Genomic DNA, 18,397 nt, shown 5'->3' on the forward strand with positions numbered 1-18,397 from the left:
AAATAAAATTTCCTCAAATTCACCTGTAGACATTGATTTGCAAGATCCATTAGATTAAATTATTGCTCTTTAAATTTGGTAGCATGAAAATGGGGTTATGGATAATGTTTTCCCTAATCTCATTGTCTCAATTAATATTTCCCCCTTCCTCTCATGAAATTGAGTTTGAGGGGAGATAGAACTCTATTATATACTTTTTTCTGTTTATTTTATTTTATTTTATTTATTGTAATTTTTGTGGACATGGGTGATGATTGCATCTGCAGAATATGATGATAAACAGCTCAAATCTGATAATTATGTGGCTATATATAATTCTAAACATTTTTATCAGGGATTTTATTGTATGTCAATTAAGGCAGCAGTTATAGATTTTAGACATGACATGGGGATAGTTTGCTTTTGACATTTTAGGTAGAGAACTTACATTTATTGGTTTAGCACATTTGTTTAATGTTATTGATGAAGAAAGAAATATTAGCTCCTTCCCCTATACCCTCCAACAGCAAGACAGTCCCATTACACAGTAGCTCCTTTCCCTTTTCTGATTTTTCCTTGCTGCAATCCCAGAGATCCAGAGACTTCATCCCTTTTCCAGAGTATATGCTTTCATTCCCAGAATTCTAGAAATCCAAAACTGAGACCAATCAACATGATATGTCATCTCCCATCCAAAACTGAGACCAATCAAAACACCACTCTAAAAGCTTCATTTTGATGCTGCAAAGCAGAGAAATCCATAATTTTCCTCCTTTCCAGCTTAGATGAAGTTCAGATGCATAGACAACAGTAGGTCATGCCTGTTTGCGTAGCAGTACTAGGTATAATTGGCCTGCCTGCTCGATCTCTTAAGAATCTCCATCATCAATAACCTGCCAAGCTAACGATTGTTTCTCGTATTCTCTTAGATATGGCCGGTATTGTATATTTGAGAACCAAAACGGTTAAGGTAGAAGGTATTACCTTCAAAGCAAAATATTTTGAATACTTGTGCACAGAGGATTTTCTTTTTCCAAAAGGTAAGGTTTGGGTTGATCGACCTGTTGTTGGCATTGATGTTATGCATCACCCTCGTGATCCTTCCGAAGTGTTAGTGATGTTGTGTTTCGGGTTAGGTTGTGTGATCCTCAAGTTTCATTCCGGGGCAGTAATCCCAGGTCCTATACTCAAATTTCTTACTGATGAGAGAATTTGCTTTGTCGGTTTTTTCTGTTTATAGTTATGACCATTTTTTGAATTTTTCATATTTTTAGCATCTCTCTTTATGGAGTCTGGGCATTCTGGAATTGCTGAATCTAGCGATGCAGAGAGTCAACGAGCATAGAGCAACTTGAAACGACAAAATGCATACTCAAGAATGGATCCTGATAAAAAACGAAAGATGTTAGATGAGAAAAACGAAAAGCGTCGAGCCAAACTTAGGGAAGCCCAGTCTTCGCAACTTCATGCTGTCAATACTGGTATGCTTTTTAATTCTTAAAATATGCCTTCTGTATGAGTTTAATTCATGAACGTATATACAAGGGAGCTAACTTATTTAACATGCCTTTGATTGATGCAATTGATTATGCAATTAGAAATAGTACTCAATAATTCTAATCAGGAATGTTTGCAACAAAACGACACTCTTTCTTCTATTCCAGACCAATCTTTTGCTCTTAAAGATTGTCCTCCTTGCACCTATTGTAATGCAAGGCGATTCCAATATGAACCACCTGGACTTTGTTGCTCATCTGGTCAAGTTGTTTTGGTGTCTAATGAAATGCCTTCACTCTTGAAACAATTGTTTTGTGAGAAAGATGAAGTGTCACGTCATTTTCAAGCATGTGTTAGAAGGTATAACAACACATTTGCATTTACTTCATTAGGCATACACAACTACGACAAACAATTATCTAGGAGGAATAAAGGGATCTATACATTTAAGGTTCAAGGACAAATGTATCATTTTATCAATGATTTGGTGCCAGGGGACCAACCTCCTAAAAACTTGCAATTGTATTTCTATGATACTGACCATGAGGTTGAGAATAGAATCAAAGGGGCAGAACGAATGAATGCAAGTGTTGTTGAAAACCTTATTGACGTACTTGGAAGCAATCCGTATTCACAGTTCTTCAGAAATCTCAAGGATATATCAAGTCTTGATGATTGTAATATTCTGATTCGTTCAAATGCAAGTCTAGATCAACGTGTTTACAACATGCCTACCTCTTCTCAAGTTGCAGCAACTTGGGTAGATGAACAAGATGGTAGTGGTCAGAACAATCATGATATTAGAGTTTTTGCAAAAACTGGCCAATCACATTCTGTGAAATACAATTACGGTTGTTATGATCCCTTGCAATATCCTCTGTTGTTCCCCTACGGAGAGAGTGGTTGGCATGAGGGTATATCTAAGGTTCCTAAATCTTATCAAAATAATTATTCTGTTTGTCAAGGTATTCTCCAGCATCGGGGGTTTTCTTCAATACAAGCTTTGTTAAACAAAGAGAACGAAAACTTTGTTAGTCAGAGCAAGCAGAACACTGTTTCATGCAGAGAATATTATGCTTATAGTTTTCAAATTCGACCAAATGATCAATCTATGCTCCTACATTCAGGAAGACTCTTTCAACAATTCATTGTTGACACCTATATCAAAATTGAGACACAGAGATTGGACTATTTTTGAACACAGCAGCGTGATGTTCGAACAGAAAGTATGCAAGGATTAGTGGATACCATTGCATGTGGGGAAACAAATGCATCAAATGTGGGACGCAGAGTAATTTTACCGGTTTCTTTTATTGGAAGGCCCACGAGATATGCGTAAAAGATATATGAATGCTATGACATTGGTTCAACGATATGGTAAGCCAGATATTTTTTTGACAATGACGTGTAACCCAAATTGGCCTGAGATTAAAAATTCGCTTGAATATTGTGATGAATCTCAAAATAGGCCTGATTTGATTTCAAGAGTGGTTCGTGCTAAGTTGGAAGAACTGAAAGTTGACCTCATAAAGAAAAAACTTTTTGGAGTGGTGATAGCATACACTTATGTTATTGAATTCCAAAAGCGTGGTCTCCCACATGCTCATTTCTTATTAATCTTAGGGAAAAACCACAAATTTTACTCGGGTAGGGATGTTGATGCAATTGTTAGTGCAGAAATACCTGACGCAGTTCAAAACCCTTCTTTGCACTCCTTAGTGGCCAAACACATGATACATGGACCATGTGGTTCTCTGAATCCTCAAAATCCATGTATGGTTGAAAATTTCGGTGTTTCACTTTGCAAAAGTAAATATCCCAAGAGATTTTCTGATGCAACAGTTTTGGGAGATAATTCATATCCTACTTATAAGCGCAGGGACAGTTCAAGGTTTGTTACCGTTCGTGGCCACCAATTGGACAACAAATGGGTGATACCATATAACTCATATTTGTTATCTAACTTTGATTGTCATATCAATGTTGAAGTTTGTGCAACTATTAAGTGTGTAAAGTACATATACAAGTATATATATAAAGGTCATGATAGAGTTACATTTAATTTATCTTCTGGAGAAGAGATCATTGACTTTGATGAAATAAAAGAATACCAAAATGCAAGATGGGTATCACCTCCTGAAGCTGCATGGAGAATATATGGGTTTAGCCTTGTTGAAATAAAACCATGCGTAGTAGACTTACAGATTCATTTGGAGAACTACCAGTACATGAGGTTTGATGGCAAACAAGCTTTGAGTGATCTTGTGGATAATCAACTTAGCTCAAAGACGATGTTAACACAATTTTTTTCATGAATATGACTAATGAAACAGCTAAGAGATTGAACTTATTGTATGCTGAGTTTCCTGAGTACTTTGTTTGGTCAAACAAAGATAAATACTGGTATCCAAGGAAAGGAGGAGAAGTTGTAGGTCAGCTGGTAAGTGTTAATCCCACTGAAGGAGAGAGATATTATTTGAGAATGTTGTTGATGAATGTCAGGGCACCAAAATCATATGAACACTTAAAAATGGTTGGTGAATCTATGACTACAACTTTTAGAGAAGCGGCAGAGAAATTGGGACTGTTGCAGAGTGATCGGGTGATAGATCAATGTCTGTAGGAAGCTATGTGTTGGCAAATGCCTACAAGCTATGTGTTGGCAAATACCTACAAGTTTTTGAAGGTTATTTGCTACGTGTTAGTCTTTTGTGATATTCCATCTCCACGTGGTTTGTGGATGAAATACAAGGAACATCTTTGTGAAGACCTAATTTCCTCATCTGTGAATATCATTGATGCTGAAAATAAGTGTTTGCATATGATAAGTGATGTACTTGAATCTTTGGGGAAAAATATCAATGACTTTGCTTTAGTTTCTTATCATATTGGCCTTACAAAACAACAAAGAATACACAAAGAAATACAAGCAGAAAAGAATTTGTTGCCTAATGAAGCTGATTTACTTGCTATTACGAAGTTGAATCAAAGTCAACGAGCAGCATTTGACACTATAATTGCGCGGGTTTACTCAAGTTCTGGAGGAGTATTATTTGTTGATGGCCCTGGGGGAACTGGCAAAACGTTTCTATACAGGTGCCTTTTGGCTAAACTCAGATCAAACCATGACATTGCACTTGCAACTGCAACATCTGGTGTAGCTGCATCTCTTTTACCAGGAGGCCGAACAGCTCATTTTCGATTTAAAATACCAATTAATGGAGATGATAAATTTGTATTCAATATCGGGAAACAAAGTGCCGAAGTCGCCCTTCTTAGAGAGTGCAAGTTGATTACATGGGACGAAGCAACAATGGCAAATTGTAGACATAGAAAATGTTGAAACAACTTTGAGAGATATCACAAATTGTGACAAAATCTTTGGTGGAAAAGTTGTAGTCTTTGGAGGTGGTTTTCGCCAAACGTTACCTATAATAAGATCGGGAAGCAAAAGGGATTTCATAGAAGCAAGTTTGGTAAAATCACGGAAAATTTGGTCAGTGGTTGAGAGATTGGTTTTGACAGAAAACATGCGTGCTAAAGAAGATCCATCTTTTTGCGAATACTTAATGCGCGTGGGCAATGGGACAGAAAAATATGTTGTTGACAATTCAATTGAAATTCCAAAAACATTCCTTGTCCCATATACAAATGAATTACAATCTTACAATTCATTAATTGACATAGTTTTCCCAGATTTAATGAACTTCAGTTGTGATCCTTATTTACTCATGAAGAGAGGTATATTGACACCAAAGAATGAATACTTGGATGAAATTAACAACACCTTAATTGCTAGATTTCCTGGAGAGGAAAAATATTATGTCAGTTATGATGAGTTGCTTGATTCTACTTCCCCCCATATTTTGCTGACTTCTTGCATACTATCTCGGTACCTGGTCTACCTCCTCACAAGTTGATCCTAAAAAAGAATTGCCCTGTAATGTTGCTGAGGAATATTAATCCTACAGAAGGACTATGTAATGGTACACGGTTAATATGCGATGACTTTCATGATCATGTTATACATTGTGTCATTGCTTCTGGGGAACACTTCGGTAAACATGTTTTCATACCAAGGATCCCACTTGAAGCCTCAAAGGATGAAAAATGCTCAATCCCATTTAAACGCCACCAGTTCCCAATCAAAGTGTGTTTTGCAATGACAATAAATAAGGCACCGGGGCAAACATTTGATTTTGTAGGGATTTATTTGAGACAACCAGTATTTTCTCACGGTCAATTATATGTAGCCTTATCAAGAACAAAAAAAAGCAAATTGTGTAAAGATGTTAATTTGCAATAATCATCGGATACAAGTTCTACAAATGTCACCGATAACATTGTTTATGAAGAAATTCTGACTGAAGCCTGTCGGCCAAACAATTTATCCTACTAGGTTATTTCTTAAACTATTATTTCTCCACACTGTCACTATTTTGAGCATAACTAAAACTCTGCAGTCTATTTAAATGTAACAGAACTACTGCTATGGATCCAATATTTATAGTACAGTAGATAATTATTATTATTAGTATATCAAAACTTGATTACCATGAATGAGGTTGTTGCAGTACTTTCTTTCTTTGTTGTTATGTGTTTTCAACCGTGAATAAACTATATGATCTGGACTCTGCAATTTATTAGTTATTATGTGAGAAAACTTTGCTTTAGATTAAGTTTAACAAGAAGAGTTAATATGGACATTAGAGTGACACCTGAATTTTAAGCAAAATTCAGCGTGTTTAGTCTATTGCACATTTGATGTGATCGTTTGTAAAACATTACATATGTATTGAATAAAACTATAATGCTTTCTTGTGAAGTTGTTTTATCTATCTATCTATATTGTGGAGAATAGTTTTTTTTTTTTTTTTTTTTTTTTTTTTTTGCATTTTCATCTACCTATTATTGTGTGGTTAGTTAGGAGTAATATAAGAAAATTCGAACAGTGGTCACGATGCAAAAATGTCATGCCATAAATTTTAGCTAGATGCTGCATGTGTTTTGAATTTGGAGTATACAGAATGCCATTTTTATTTTGCTATTATTTTCAAAATACACAAAGTTACAAATCATTTTTTTTTTGTTTTAACCTGATGATGCTAAGTGATTTTTACGTAAAGATTATTTATATTAAGTTCTTTTATCTGTATGAAGTTTTATCTTCTTTGTTCAGATGGCATTATGTGTCAAAGATAATTATCCATCAGGCTATTGGATGTTGGTAGCCTTGCTTTTACCCAGCCAGACTCATTTGATATGGTTAGCTATGCTTTTCACATCTACCTGGATATGATTTCCATTTTCGCTTAATGTTCATTCACTTTCTGATGATACATGATGCTAATTCTTTAGTTTAGTGCATTCCCTCTGTCAAGTTCTGTAATTCCATTCTGTTTGTTAAACATTCTTAGTAGCAGTATGTTTGACACACCTCAACTCAACGCTTCAAAGCCTTCATCTCAATTTAAGATGTTTGGCACACTTTGTTAAACAATAGTACATTATGCCCCATTATCCAATCAAATATAATTAAAAATGTAAATCAAGACTTGAATGTGATGTCTTTTCTACAAAGTTTGAAATCTAGCCATAACATTTATTAGTTTCTACCATATAGTTAGCTCAACTGAATTTTTTCTTCAACTTCACAATCAATCAAACTGTTTTCATATTTTCATATTATTCAGTTTTTTTTTTTTTTTAAATAGTCCCCTTTAATTTGTTGAACTCCCCAGGCTATTGATTTTGCAACTGTTGCTGCATTTTTGTTGGAAGCTCTCCAATCTCTCAGAAAATCAAGCATGGGAAGTAAAGGAAGTACGCCAAATATACTTCTTGTACTTGTTCTCATTAACATGCCTTTTTTTATTACACTGTACACATTTGATGGCCACCCTTTTATTAAAACAGTATGCCAATATGTACTTCAATTTTCTCAGTGGTTGATGATGAAATGAGTATTGGAGATGAAGAAAGTGATGAGATTCTAAATATGGATTTGGAACAACAAATATCCAAAGCAATTGATCCAAGTTTTCTTCTATAGTTCGTTAAAATCTAGGACATTTTTTGCTGAAGACTGGAAAAGCAGCAAAAGAAGAAATAAAAGGCTTCAATTGAAATATAGTTACTGAGCACAAGGTTTGTGTTGTGGCCTCTAAGCTCCTCTCAAAGGTATGCCCTTATGTATGGCGCTATTCTGTAAAATATTCCATACTGTAGAAATCGGTACTCTTTTTTGTCGTCATTTTATTTTTATTTTTATCAATATGATGAAATGTCTTGTCCAATTGTTATTTTAACATGAAGTTTATAATGTAGTTGCAAGATTGGAATAATAGAAGGCAGTTTACATCTCATACTGACTTCCATGCTGATGGTGTCAATGAACACTTCATCTCTATGGTAAAATTGTTAACAGTTGAAAATTGATTTATGTTTTTCTTTGTTGCTTTTGAATTTTTTTCTTTTAAAGTTCAGTAGTCACTTATTTGAATATGAATACTTTCCTCCCAGGCAATGATAGAAAATACTAGAGCTAATGATATACTAAAACAATCTCCCTTCTTGGTGCCATTTATCAGCAGAGCTAAAAATTTTACCGTGAGTGGTGATTCAGTTGTAACTTTCTTCTTCAATTTACTAGATCTAGCCTCTTCAAGATATTTCTACTTTAATTTATGAAAAACATGCCTAATTATTGAGTTAGCTATTAATATGGTTTTTAATAAATCCCAGTCAAAGCTTGGTTCTTCCAGAGAATGGAATGGGAATCATGCTGTTTTGGCAAGGCATAGACTCAGAATAAGAATAGACCATATTTTGGAAGATGCTTTTAATCAGTTGAATGCATTATCTGAGGATGATCTCCGTGGACTGGTGATGCCCTTTTTGTTTTTTGATCATAGATCTTGTAATTTGGATTGTTCTAATGCAAATATATACAGATATATGTATTGGATATGTAGAAACTTATTCCGTTGTAGGAAAGTTTCACATTGTCAAAAAGATTAAGTGTTTATTAATAAATAAACTTAAAAAAATATATGATTTATATATAAAATACTAAACACACACCAACCCAATTCAATCACCAATATGATTAATTGTTAGGCGTAGTTTTCTAGGCCAAGTCAAGAATATTAAAGCTGCCTTAAGAGGTGGAACATATTAGAGGCATGTCACTTGCTCGGAGAACGTTGATGATCAAGCTCATTATATGGATCAATTACAAGTCCATTCACCCCGTGTCTCAGAACTGCTGCCTTTGCAAGTTTAAGAACCCAATCTATATTTGGTAGAGAATCATTTTCACACTTGATCCACAGTTTACCTTCTCTATTTACTTGAATGATGAAAGGTAACATAAAAGATTCAGTAATATATGACAATGAAAACAAATTAAAAATTGGTATATGTACTTCAATTCTTAAACAAGCTTTAGACAACATTCATAAGATCTATGCATGGCCTGCCCTCTAAATTTAATCGTACACATTGTAAATATAGGATAATGCCACCAAAAAATTTAAGATCAGAAAGAATCAATGACAGTCATATACTCATATCCAACACAATCTTCCTCTTTTTCTTTTGGTGACACTTCACATCCACTGGATACTGAAGTAGTCTCATTAGTTTACTAACAAAATATAGGTTTCCAATGAATGTTATCTACCAAAATGTTCACACTTCATAGAAAAATCACAGTTTTGTCACCTCCCCATCACTCCCATCTCTGGCATTTAAAGAAATGGAAGTGATGAAGCAATTGCAACTCTATCTCTTTAAATGTAAATATCAATGCAACATATATGAACACAAAAGTGAATAGTAAAGATAAACAATCACATTGAGTAAAAGAATATCACTGTTGAGTTTCATTTTAAACCATCTCCAAAAGTTATCAAATTTCCTGCTTGTTTTACCACAGAAACCAGGATATCAATTTAGCTGAGTATGACTTATTAAGACTTCAGCTTTCTCTCTTGTTAGTTTGCCTTGAATTCTCTACATTTGCTTAGTTTAAAAGGTCACTTTGGTGTAATTATCAAAGGTTTTGCTTCATCGCTCTATCTACTTTACATGTTCTCATCAACATCTGTGAATATCTAACGAAAAATTGCAACATATGAACCATTAAGAATCTGCAGAGATTTACCATTTACAGAAAACACCAATTACCACTTTATTGGATTTTAGGATTGCAATGAATACTTGGCAACTACATTATTATTAACTTCATGTTAAAATAACAATTGCACATGACATTTCATATTGATAAAAATAAAAATAAAATGACGACAAGAAATAGTACCAATTACTACAGTATGGAATATTTTCCAGAATAGGGTCATACATAAGGGCATATACCTTTGAGAGGAGCTCAGAGGCCACAACACAAACCTTGTGCTGAAGAAAGTCCACATGATGCCTCTTCGTAGTAAATCTATCGGTAGTATATTTGTTGAATTTAGTTGGAGGCAAAGGATTCAACCATAGAATTTGCCACAAGGCCTAAAGAAGAGAGGCAAAACACACTTAAGAATTAGCACAAGAAGAAATGAGAAACTACACAATATTAACCTTTATCCTTGAGCACAATGTAGGGCAAGATTCCAACAATCTATAAGTAGGGGATGAACAATGGAGCATGTTAAATTTAAAAAGTGAACTACCACAACACTAATTTATTAATCTGAAGCATAAATAGTTTAGTTAATGTTAACTCAAGTGTTATACATCTATTATTGAATCTTAGTCATGTGAGGCTTATCCTATGAGAGGCTGCGAAATTAATTGATGTGGTCTTCACACAGTGATCACAATTCACAATGTTTCGAAACTAAGATTGTGAACAATAACCTTAGAATGTAATGGCATGTGGATCACGTGTCAGCATTCATCCAAAAAGAATTAGTACTGCATATTCCATGAACCTAGGGTGAATTAGTTATATGAGCCTTCATAAATAATTCACAAGTCAGATGAGCATTTACTTCAAAGCTGATGAACATTACAATCATAAATATTGATCATAGTTATGATGCACGTTAATCACAATTCACAAAGACAAATGCAATTACTTTTTGTTCCGACACTCTACATGCTTGATCACACAAGGGCTCATTATATCATTTCCCCTCTATCCATCCTAACACCCTTAGTCATGTGAACAGAATAGCTAAAACCTTCTGCATTATTTATTAAGATGCTCAGTAACTATATTCCAATTGAAGCCTTTTATTTCTTCTTTTGCTGCTTTTCTAACAAAAAAGGTCCTAGATTTTAACATAACTGTAGAAGAAAACTTGGATCAATTGCTTTGGATATTTGTTGTTCCAAGTCCATATTTAGAACCTCATCACTTTCTTCAGCTCCAATACTCATTCATCATCAACCACTGAGAAAACTGAAGAACAGATTGGCATACTATTTTAATAAAATGGTGGCCATCAAATGTGTACAGTGTAATCACAAAAGGCATGTTAATGAGCCCAAAACCAGGAAACCAGGATATCAATTTAGCTGAGTATGACTTATTAAGACTTCAGCTTTCTCTCTTGTTAGTTTTCCCTGAATTCTCAACATTTGCTCAGTTTAAAAGGTCACTTTGGTGTAATTATCAAAGGTTCTACTTCATTGTTCTATCAAACACACAAATCCTCATTAGAATTCTAAAAACCAACAACTCTCATTTTTAAAAAACTACAAATCCTTATAGAATTCAAACACACAAATCCTTATAGAATTCAAAGTCACAAATCCTTATAGAATTCAAAGTCACAAATCCTGAGAAGTGACAGGTTGGGACTAATTACCTTTTAAAAAACCAACAACTCTCATTTTTAAAAAACTACAAACCCTTATAGAATTCAAACTCACAAATCCTTATAGAATTCAAAGTCACAAATCCTTATAGAATTGTAATTCACAAATCCTGAGAAGTGACACAATGGGACTAATTACCTTTTTCTATTTTTCTAAAATCTCTCTGATTGGACGATATGCAGTTGCCACACATAAATTTTGCAATAACAAAGACATACTATATTAGAATCCATACTCTCAAAGAAAAAAAAACAATATTAGAATCCAAAAGAACAAAGAATTCACAGTACAAACAGAAAATAATAAATACCACATTACCTTAAGAAGAAAAAATTCAGAGTAAGGGAAAAATTAAAAAAACCAACCACTCTCATTTTTATAAAACTACAAATCCCTATAAGATTCTAACCCACAAATCCTTATAGAATTTTAACTTACAAATCCTTATAGAAAAACCTAATTCACAAATCCGTATACAATTCTAACTACACCATTAGTCTACCCAAAACACCAGTATATTAAGCCATTGCCCACTGGTTAGAGGTACAAACCTAAATTATTCTGAAGCACAGCATCAAAGTCGGAGACACCTAAATTTTTCTACAGCACAGAAATTCCTACAGGTATGTTTCTGTATAGTTATGTCCAACCTCCATTAACCTACCTAAAGCCTTCCCCTCTCTGTTTAGCCTCCCAGTCATATCACACTGGCGATCAGCCAGCCCCACCTGTACTTCCATTGACCTCCCGCGATTCTTCACCGCCTCACCACCATTCTCCATCTTGCCTTCAAGAAAAAGAGAAAATGGAGAATGGAGATTGTTGCGTCCTTTTTTTTTCTTTATTTCTTCTTTCTTCTTTTGTGTCGCCGTTTGAGTATAGTAGTTATTTTATACTCCGTATATATTAAATCCTAATATTTGTTTATTTATTTATTTATTTTGAAAACAATACCAAACTCTAAAAATCAAATATTCAAAAATTTCTACCTAATCTATGAATTTCTATTACTCTTTACTCTTGTGGCAGCAGGATATTAAACATGACAACTGAATTCAAGTTAATTGATATTGATATGCAAACAAAAAAATGGAGTTGTAAAGTTCGTATTATTAAGAAAAATGAACCAAAATTTGCTATTGCAACAAAGGGGAAAAAGTACATGCTCATTGTCCTTGAAAATGAAAGTGTAAGTAATTCATAAAACATAATCTATCTTATTATTATTATTATTATTATTATTATTATTATTATTATTATTGGTGTTGTTGTTGTTGTTGTTGTTGTTGTTGTTATTAATATATTATTATTCTTATTATTATTATTTCATTTATCAAATGCATAATCATAAATGATATATTTAAATGTAGGGAACTCGAGTTCAAGCAACAGTGTTTGATTATGACATTCCAATGTATGATATGGTTCTAGAACCAAACTCATGGTACAATATTTCAAATGCCACCGTGAGACCCCCGCGATCTGATTTCAAAGTTGTAGATCAAAAATACAACTACACTTGGATTCTAAATGCTAGGACCAGAATACTAGCAATTGACAATGTTGACACGACAGTGGCTCCAATTGAACAAGTTTATACACCATTCGAAGAATTTTATCAATGCATGAAAACTTCTAGAGAAATGTGTAAGTTTATTTTTTACTATATCATTATAACAATATCTATTCTAATCATATATATTCTAAATTATTTATCTTCATCCTCTATTGACAGCAATTGTAGCAATTGTCATTGACAAACTACCAAAAGAATTTGTCTCAACAGCTAATGAAAATCAAAAAATCAATGACTTCATTTTTGTAGATGAAAAGTAAGTCCTCCACTCCATTTATACTCTTAAATTATATATATATATATATATATATATATATATATATATATATATATATACTATACTATACTATACTTAAGGGATATAGTTCCATAAGTTATATTGCCTTTAAAATGCCTAATGTTCAAATAAAAAAAAAAAAAAAAAAAAAAAAAAAAAAAAAAAAAAAAAAACAGGTTGAAGCCAATCATATTAACTACTTGGGGAGGATTTGTTGACAAAGAGGGTATTCAAATCACTCAAGAAATTGAAGCGGGAAACTACCCTGTAATATCTTTGGATTACATCACAGTGGTTCACTTCAAAGGTAAATCATATTTCATTATTAATATGATTTAAAATGTTTTAAATACCTAATCTTATATTATCTCATTCATTGAATAAACTAGGCATTTCTCTATCCACAAGAACCCATTCAACAATAGTGGTTGAACCAAAGGTACCTAGAGCAGAACACCTAAAACAATGGTATACTTCTATACTTGTAATAATTTATGTACATGCAAAATATATCATTATCTTGCGTAGCTATATTGAAAAACACATTATTAAAAATGTCTATGTAGGGCGAAAGAACATTGTGACACACTTGAAGCATTGAAAAGATGTCGAGACTACAACAATGCTGCAATCAAACTTGCAAATCCAGAAAAAGAAGAAATTAAAAAAATATCGACCGTTCCACCATCCATTAATCCCGTAAGTAAAATACTTATTGAGCATTCTTTAAATATATTTACTCAAAACTAATACTCCCTCTGTCCCATTTTGCATGTCCTGTTTACTATTCATTGGTCAATCCAACTCTTTCTTCATTGCTTATTTTCTTTAGTAATTTTTAATTATTTTTAAATTTGATTTTTTATGTTTAATAGTACTTTTAATGTAGTTTCTAAATATATAAATTTTATATACTAAAAATAAATTTAATATTATGAAAAAATGAAGTAAAAATAGCTTCAGTCAAGCCTCGTTAAACGAACCAGACAAACAAAATGGGACGGAGGGAGTATAAATTAACAATCACTTTCATTTTATAGTCTCGACCTGCTTGGATTAAGGGCAAAATCAGCATTAACCTTGACAACAACAACACTTGGTATATAAGATGCACAAAAAAGGTTAGTACAAAGTGACCAGCAATTTAACTGTATGCATTGTGGTGAAAAAAGAGAGCGGTGGGTACTCCAAGGTTAGTATCAATTCTACAAACCAATTTAACAAAAAATACACACACACACAAGATTAAATACTATACTCATTCATACCAATTCCAAAAATACGAACTACAAAATGCACAGGTGCAAATTGGATGTGGAAATTGTTGATGAAACTGGGCACATTGCGGCATCAATATTCGGACTACTTGCAGAGTCATTGTTGTTACATTCAAGTAAACAAGTTATGGAACTAGAACAAGATGTACTATTCATGAACCTTCTACAAATATATTAATATTTCGTTTAATTCTATCACATGAGAATATATGGCACACATCTCATAATGAATGAAACATGTAGGGGAAAAGACTACCACTGCTAAATATCAACAAGCGCCTACAAGATCAAGAGTTCGTTGTACAACTAAGATCTCAGGCATATACACAACAAGGCAGATCCACTTCTTCCTACAGTATAATCTCATTGCATGATGCTTCCCACTATGATATTACAATTAACACAATTGAACATGGCGCACTACCAAATCAAAAGAAGAGGATGTGTACTGAAGGTGAAGATCAAGAGAATGACAATGCCCCCTTCAAGAGGATTAAGAAGGCTTAGAGAAATTTATTAAACCAAATGTAGATTTTATTTACACTATTATTTTTAGACTAGCATTATTTACACTATTATTTTTAGACTATGTATTTAGAAAATTACAATCAATTATTTTAGTGACAATTATAATCAATCATAATTGCATTATCTTACATTCGCACGTTTATATTATCTATTTAAATATGCAAATTCAACATTTGATTATCTATTTGTATGACCAACTCTAATATAATCTTGCATTGATATACTTAAAGTACTTATATAAAAACATAAACATTGGACATTATCTCAATCGCGCAATGCGCGTGAAAAACTAGTATATATATATATATATATATATATATATATATATATATATATATATATATATATATATATATATATATATATATATATATATATAGAGAGAGAGAGAGAGAGAGAGAGAGAGAGAGAGGTAGCATTCACATGCAAACACCCTTAAAATACAAACCTATGGACAAATATGGGCTATTAAATTAGATTAGATTAAGGGATTAGATTTAAGTGGAAAAAAATAAGTCAGCATCATAATCAAATATTAAAAGGGCAAATCAGACAATTTTATGGAATCTTAATTACGGTAAAAATAGGATTTTGATATTTAACCTAAATTAAAATAGACTACTTAAAGAAGGATTATATATTCTATGATACACGGCACTCCCACCCCACCCACCACGCCAACGCCAAACAACTTACAAAGGAGAAACTCCGGCGATCAACGGCAAGCAACGAATGAGAAGTAGCAGAGGCTAAAATGGATTATACGTCGCCATCACTACCAGGTAATTATCCCAACTTCATTACAATAGGTGTAGGATAGAGTGTGAGTAATTATTGAATAGTATGTGGATAAGTAAATTTATGATTCAATCATTGTGTGAATATGATAAAAATGTACTGGGGAAAACGTATGCAAATAAAAGTAATGGGAAACCCTATTCATGAAAAAGAGATGAACACTGTGATTTTGGTAGCAAAAAACGCCAGTAATTACCCTTGCACACAGACGGATAGTGTGGTGCACACATACCAGCCCACACCTTTTTTGGCGATAACACATAAAAAACTAAACGGTAGTGAATGAATGCCACAGACAAAGAAGTAGTTAGCGCGCACACAATAGAAACCCCCGTAAGGTTGACACAACAGACATACACAGTATTAGACACTTAGGCCAGGGTTGTGTCGTACCGTAGTGTAAATAGATCTCATGCACGCATCTGGAGCCCTCCATGCACAAATCTAGAATCCACCGTAATACTAATACAGTCATACGACATTAATTATAGACGTAGTACGCGTTTCTGAGGTCATGCACACAGTTTAGGCTAATCGAGCACAAAATCGAGACCCCATATAAAGTGGCTGCGAAAAAGACATACACAGTAACAGAAGAGAACACCCATCGAAACAGACAGAGTATACCGTGCACATATTTAAATACACCATTAATACAACTTTCATGCTAGAGCACGTAATTTATAATTGGAGAACAACTCTAACATGTATTTGTTGTGATGAATATGTGAAGATCAATGTAGACACAGTGTACAAGAATGTGAAATGGGAATAGGCGAAGATGGTGCAAAATACTGGAGACCTGCAACCTAAAAAGAGAAGACACCGTACGAAGGACAGCGATTCGAATCAGTAGAGGTTGGGATTGATTTCTACCAAGCATACGCTAAGGAGGCAGGATTTGATGTTAGGCATGACACAAAGCGTAGAAATCAAATGGGGGAAGTGTCAATTAAATACATGTTGTGCTCACGAGAGGGTTACAAGGCCGAAAGGAAAGACTCCCAAAATAGCTCAAATGAACGAAAGAGATGGCGGAGAGTGTCCAACAGGATAGGCTGTAAGGCACGTATGGTAAGGACAAAGTGTGACACTGGCGAATACAAAGTCCACGCAATCGAGCTGCAACATACACACTGCCTATGCTTAGAACAGGGAAAACCTTTTTAAAAGATAAATAGGCAACTTCACATCGGCCACAAAACCTTTTTGGCTCACTGTGCAAAGGAAAACATCAGTCCCACAAAAGCTTTCAGACTATTCAAAGAAATGGTGGGAGGTTTTACGGATGTAGGAGCAACATGCATTGACTTCTGCAATTTTAGGCGCAACCTATTGGCCTATATAGCTAAGGTAGATGCCCAAATGGTGATAGAAGACATGTTTAAAAGAAAAGAGGAAAACCCGGACTTCTATTTTGATTTCGACATAGACGAAGAAGCTTAATTATCTAGGTTATTCTGGACAGACGTTGAATCTCGGAGGAATTATGCATGCTTCGGCGATGCCATGTCATTCGACGCTACGTACAACACAAACAGGTACATCTCGTATTACATTAAATATGATGACCACTGTCTGTGCATGCATGGTAATAATCGTGTGCGCATAAGAGGATAATGTTGAAAAAAATGAACACGCGTGCGTCAGCAGCGTGCAAGATGCAAGTAGTACAACCATAAGAAATGTGTTCAATACTAATTCCAACCGTGCTTACATTGCAGGTACAAGTTAGTTTTCGTCCCTTTCACAAGGGTGGATAACCACAAAAGATGCATTACATTTGGTGCGGACTTGATTGTGAAAGAAGATGTAGAGTCGTATGAGTTGCTAGTAAAGAAGTTCAAAACTACGATGGAATACACACCAACATGTAATATAACTGACCAAGATCCAGCACTAAAGATAGTAGTGCCACAAACTATGCCAACAACAAGGCACAGATTCTGTATGTGGCACATTATGACAAAAGTTGGGGAAAAGGTAGGGGTTTCTTTGTGGCATAACATGGACTTCAAGAAAGCACTGAATATTACCATATGGGATGACACGTTGACCATAGATGATTTCGAGAGAAAATGGAAAAAACTTATGAAAGACTACAATCTTGAAGAACATAGGTGGTTTGGCCAGTTGTATGAGACGCGCACATCATGGATACATGTGTACTTCAACGACATACTAATGGGAGGACTGCTCAGGACAACATCAAGATCAGAATCAGAAAACAACTATTTTGGAAAATTTACAAACCACTATTGCAGCTTGGTAGAATTCATAGCGCAATACAACAGTGTCATCGGAGAAAAGATACATAAACAGAAAAGACTCAACGCAGAGAATGGAGGTTCGTACATGAAACTAAAACCCCTTTGAGTATTGAGAAGCACGTTGCTAAAGTGTACACCATAAACATATTCTATGAATTCCAATAAGAAGTATGGGAGGCCAGTTTCACGTGTCACATCACCGACAAAAACAACGTAGGTGATACATGGACTTACAAAGTTGAGGAAACAGGTGGAAAAATGTTTGAACTAACAGAAATTTCAAAAGTGGCGAAAATAGAGTGTGCATGCAAGAAATTCAACCGTGTTGGTATACTATGCAGGCACGTGCTAGCTGTTA

The 18,397-nt window shown here is 34.1% G+C and overlaps 1 protein-coding gene across 2 annotated transcripts; it reads left to right on the forward strand.

The window, feature by feature from the left end:
• The first annotated feature begins 1,332 nt into the window (after positions 1–1,332).
• Positions 1,333–15,000, forward strand: LOC109183853. 2 transcript variants are annotated; one of them, XM_019333909.1, is made up of 3 exons: positions 1,333–1,460; positions 1,971–2,643; positions 14,848–15,000. In XM_019333909.1, the coding sequence occupies exons 1-3, from the start codon at positions 1,358–1,360 to the stop codon at positions 14,948–14,950; spliced, it is 879 nt and encodes a 292-aa protein (XP_019189454.1). In that variant the 5' UTR covers positions 1,333–1,357; the 3' UTR covers positions 14,951–15,000. The 2 variants fall into 2 exon arrangements, with proteins under 2 accessions (XP_019189454.1, XP_019189453.1); XM_019333908.1 differs by lacking the exon at positions 1,333–1,460 and having other exon boundaries at positions 1,469–2,643.
• Positions 15,001–18,397: the final 3,397 nt, after the last annotated feature.

This window comes from Ipomoea nil, unplaced genomic scaffold (assembly GCF_001879475.1).
Source record: "Ipomoea nil cultivar Tokyo-kokei standard unplaced genomic scaffold, Asagao_1.1 scaffold1179, whole genome shotgun sequence".
Taxonomy (NCBI): domain Eukaryota; kingdom Viridiplantae; phylum Streptophyta; class Magnoliopsida; order Solanales; family Convolvulaceae; genus Ipomoea; species Ipomoea nil.

Bases quoted from the DNA above. Each gene is read 5' to 3' on its own strand.
- LOC109183853 (XM_019333908.1), top strand. From the start codon at position 1,556: ATGCAATTGATTATGCAATTAGAAATAGTACTCAATAATTCTAATCAG. The intron at 2,644-14,847 runs AATTGAGACACA...TACAATTAACAC, and splicing joins ATTGTTGACACCTATATCAA to AATTGAACATGGCGCACTAC.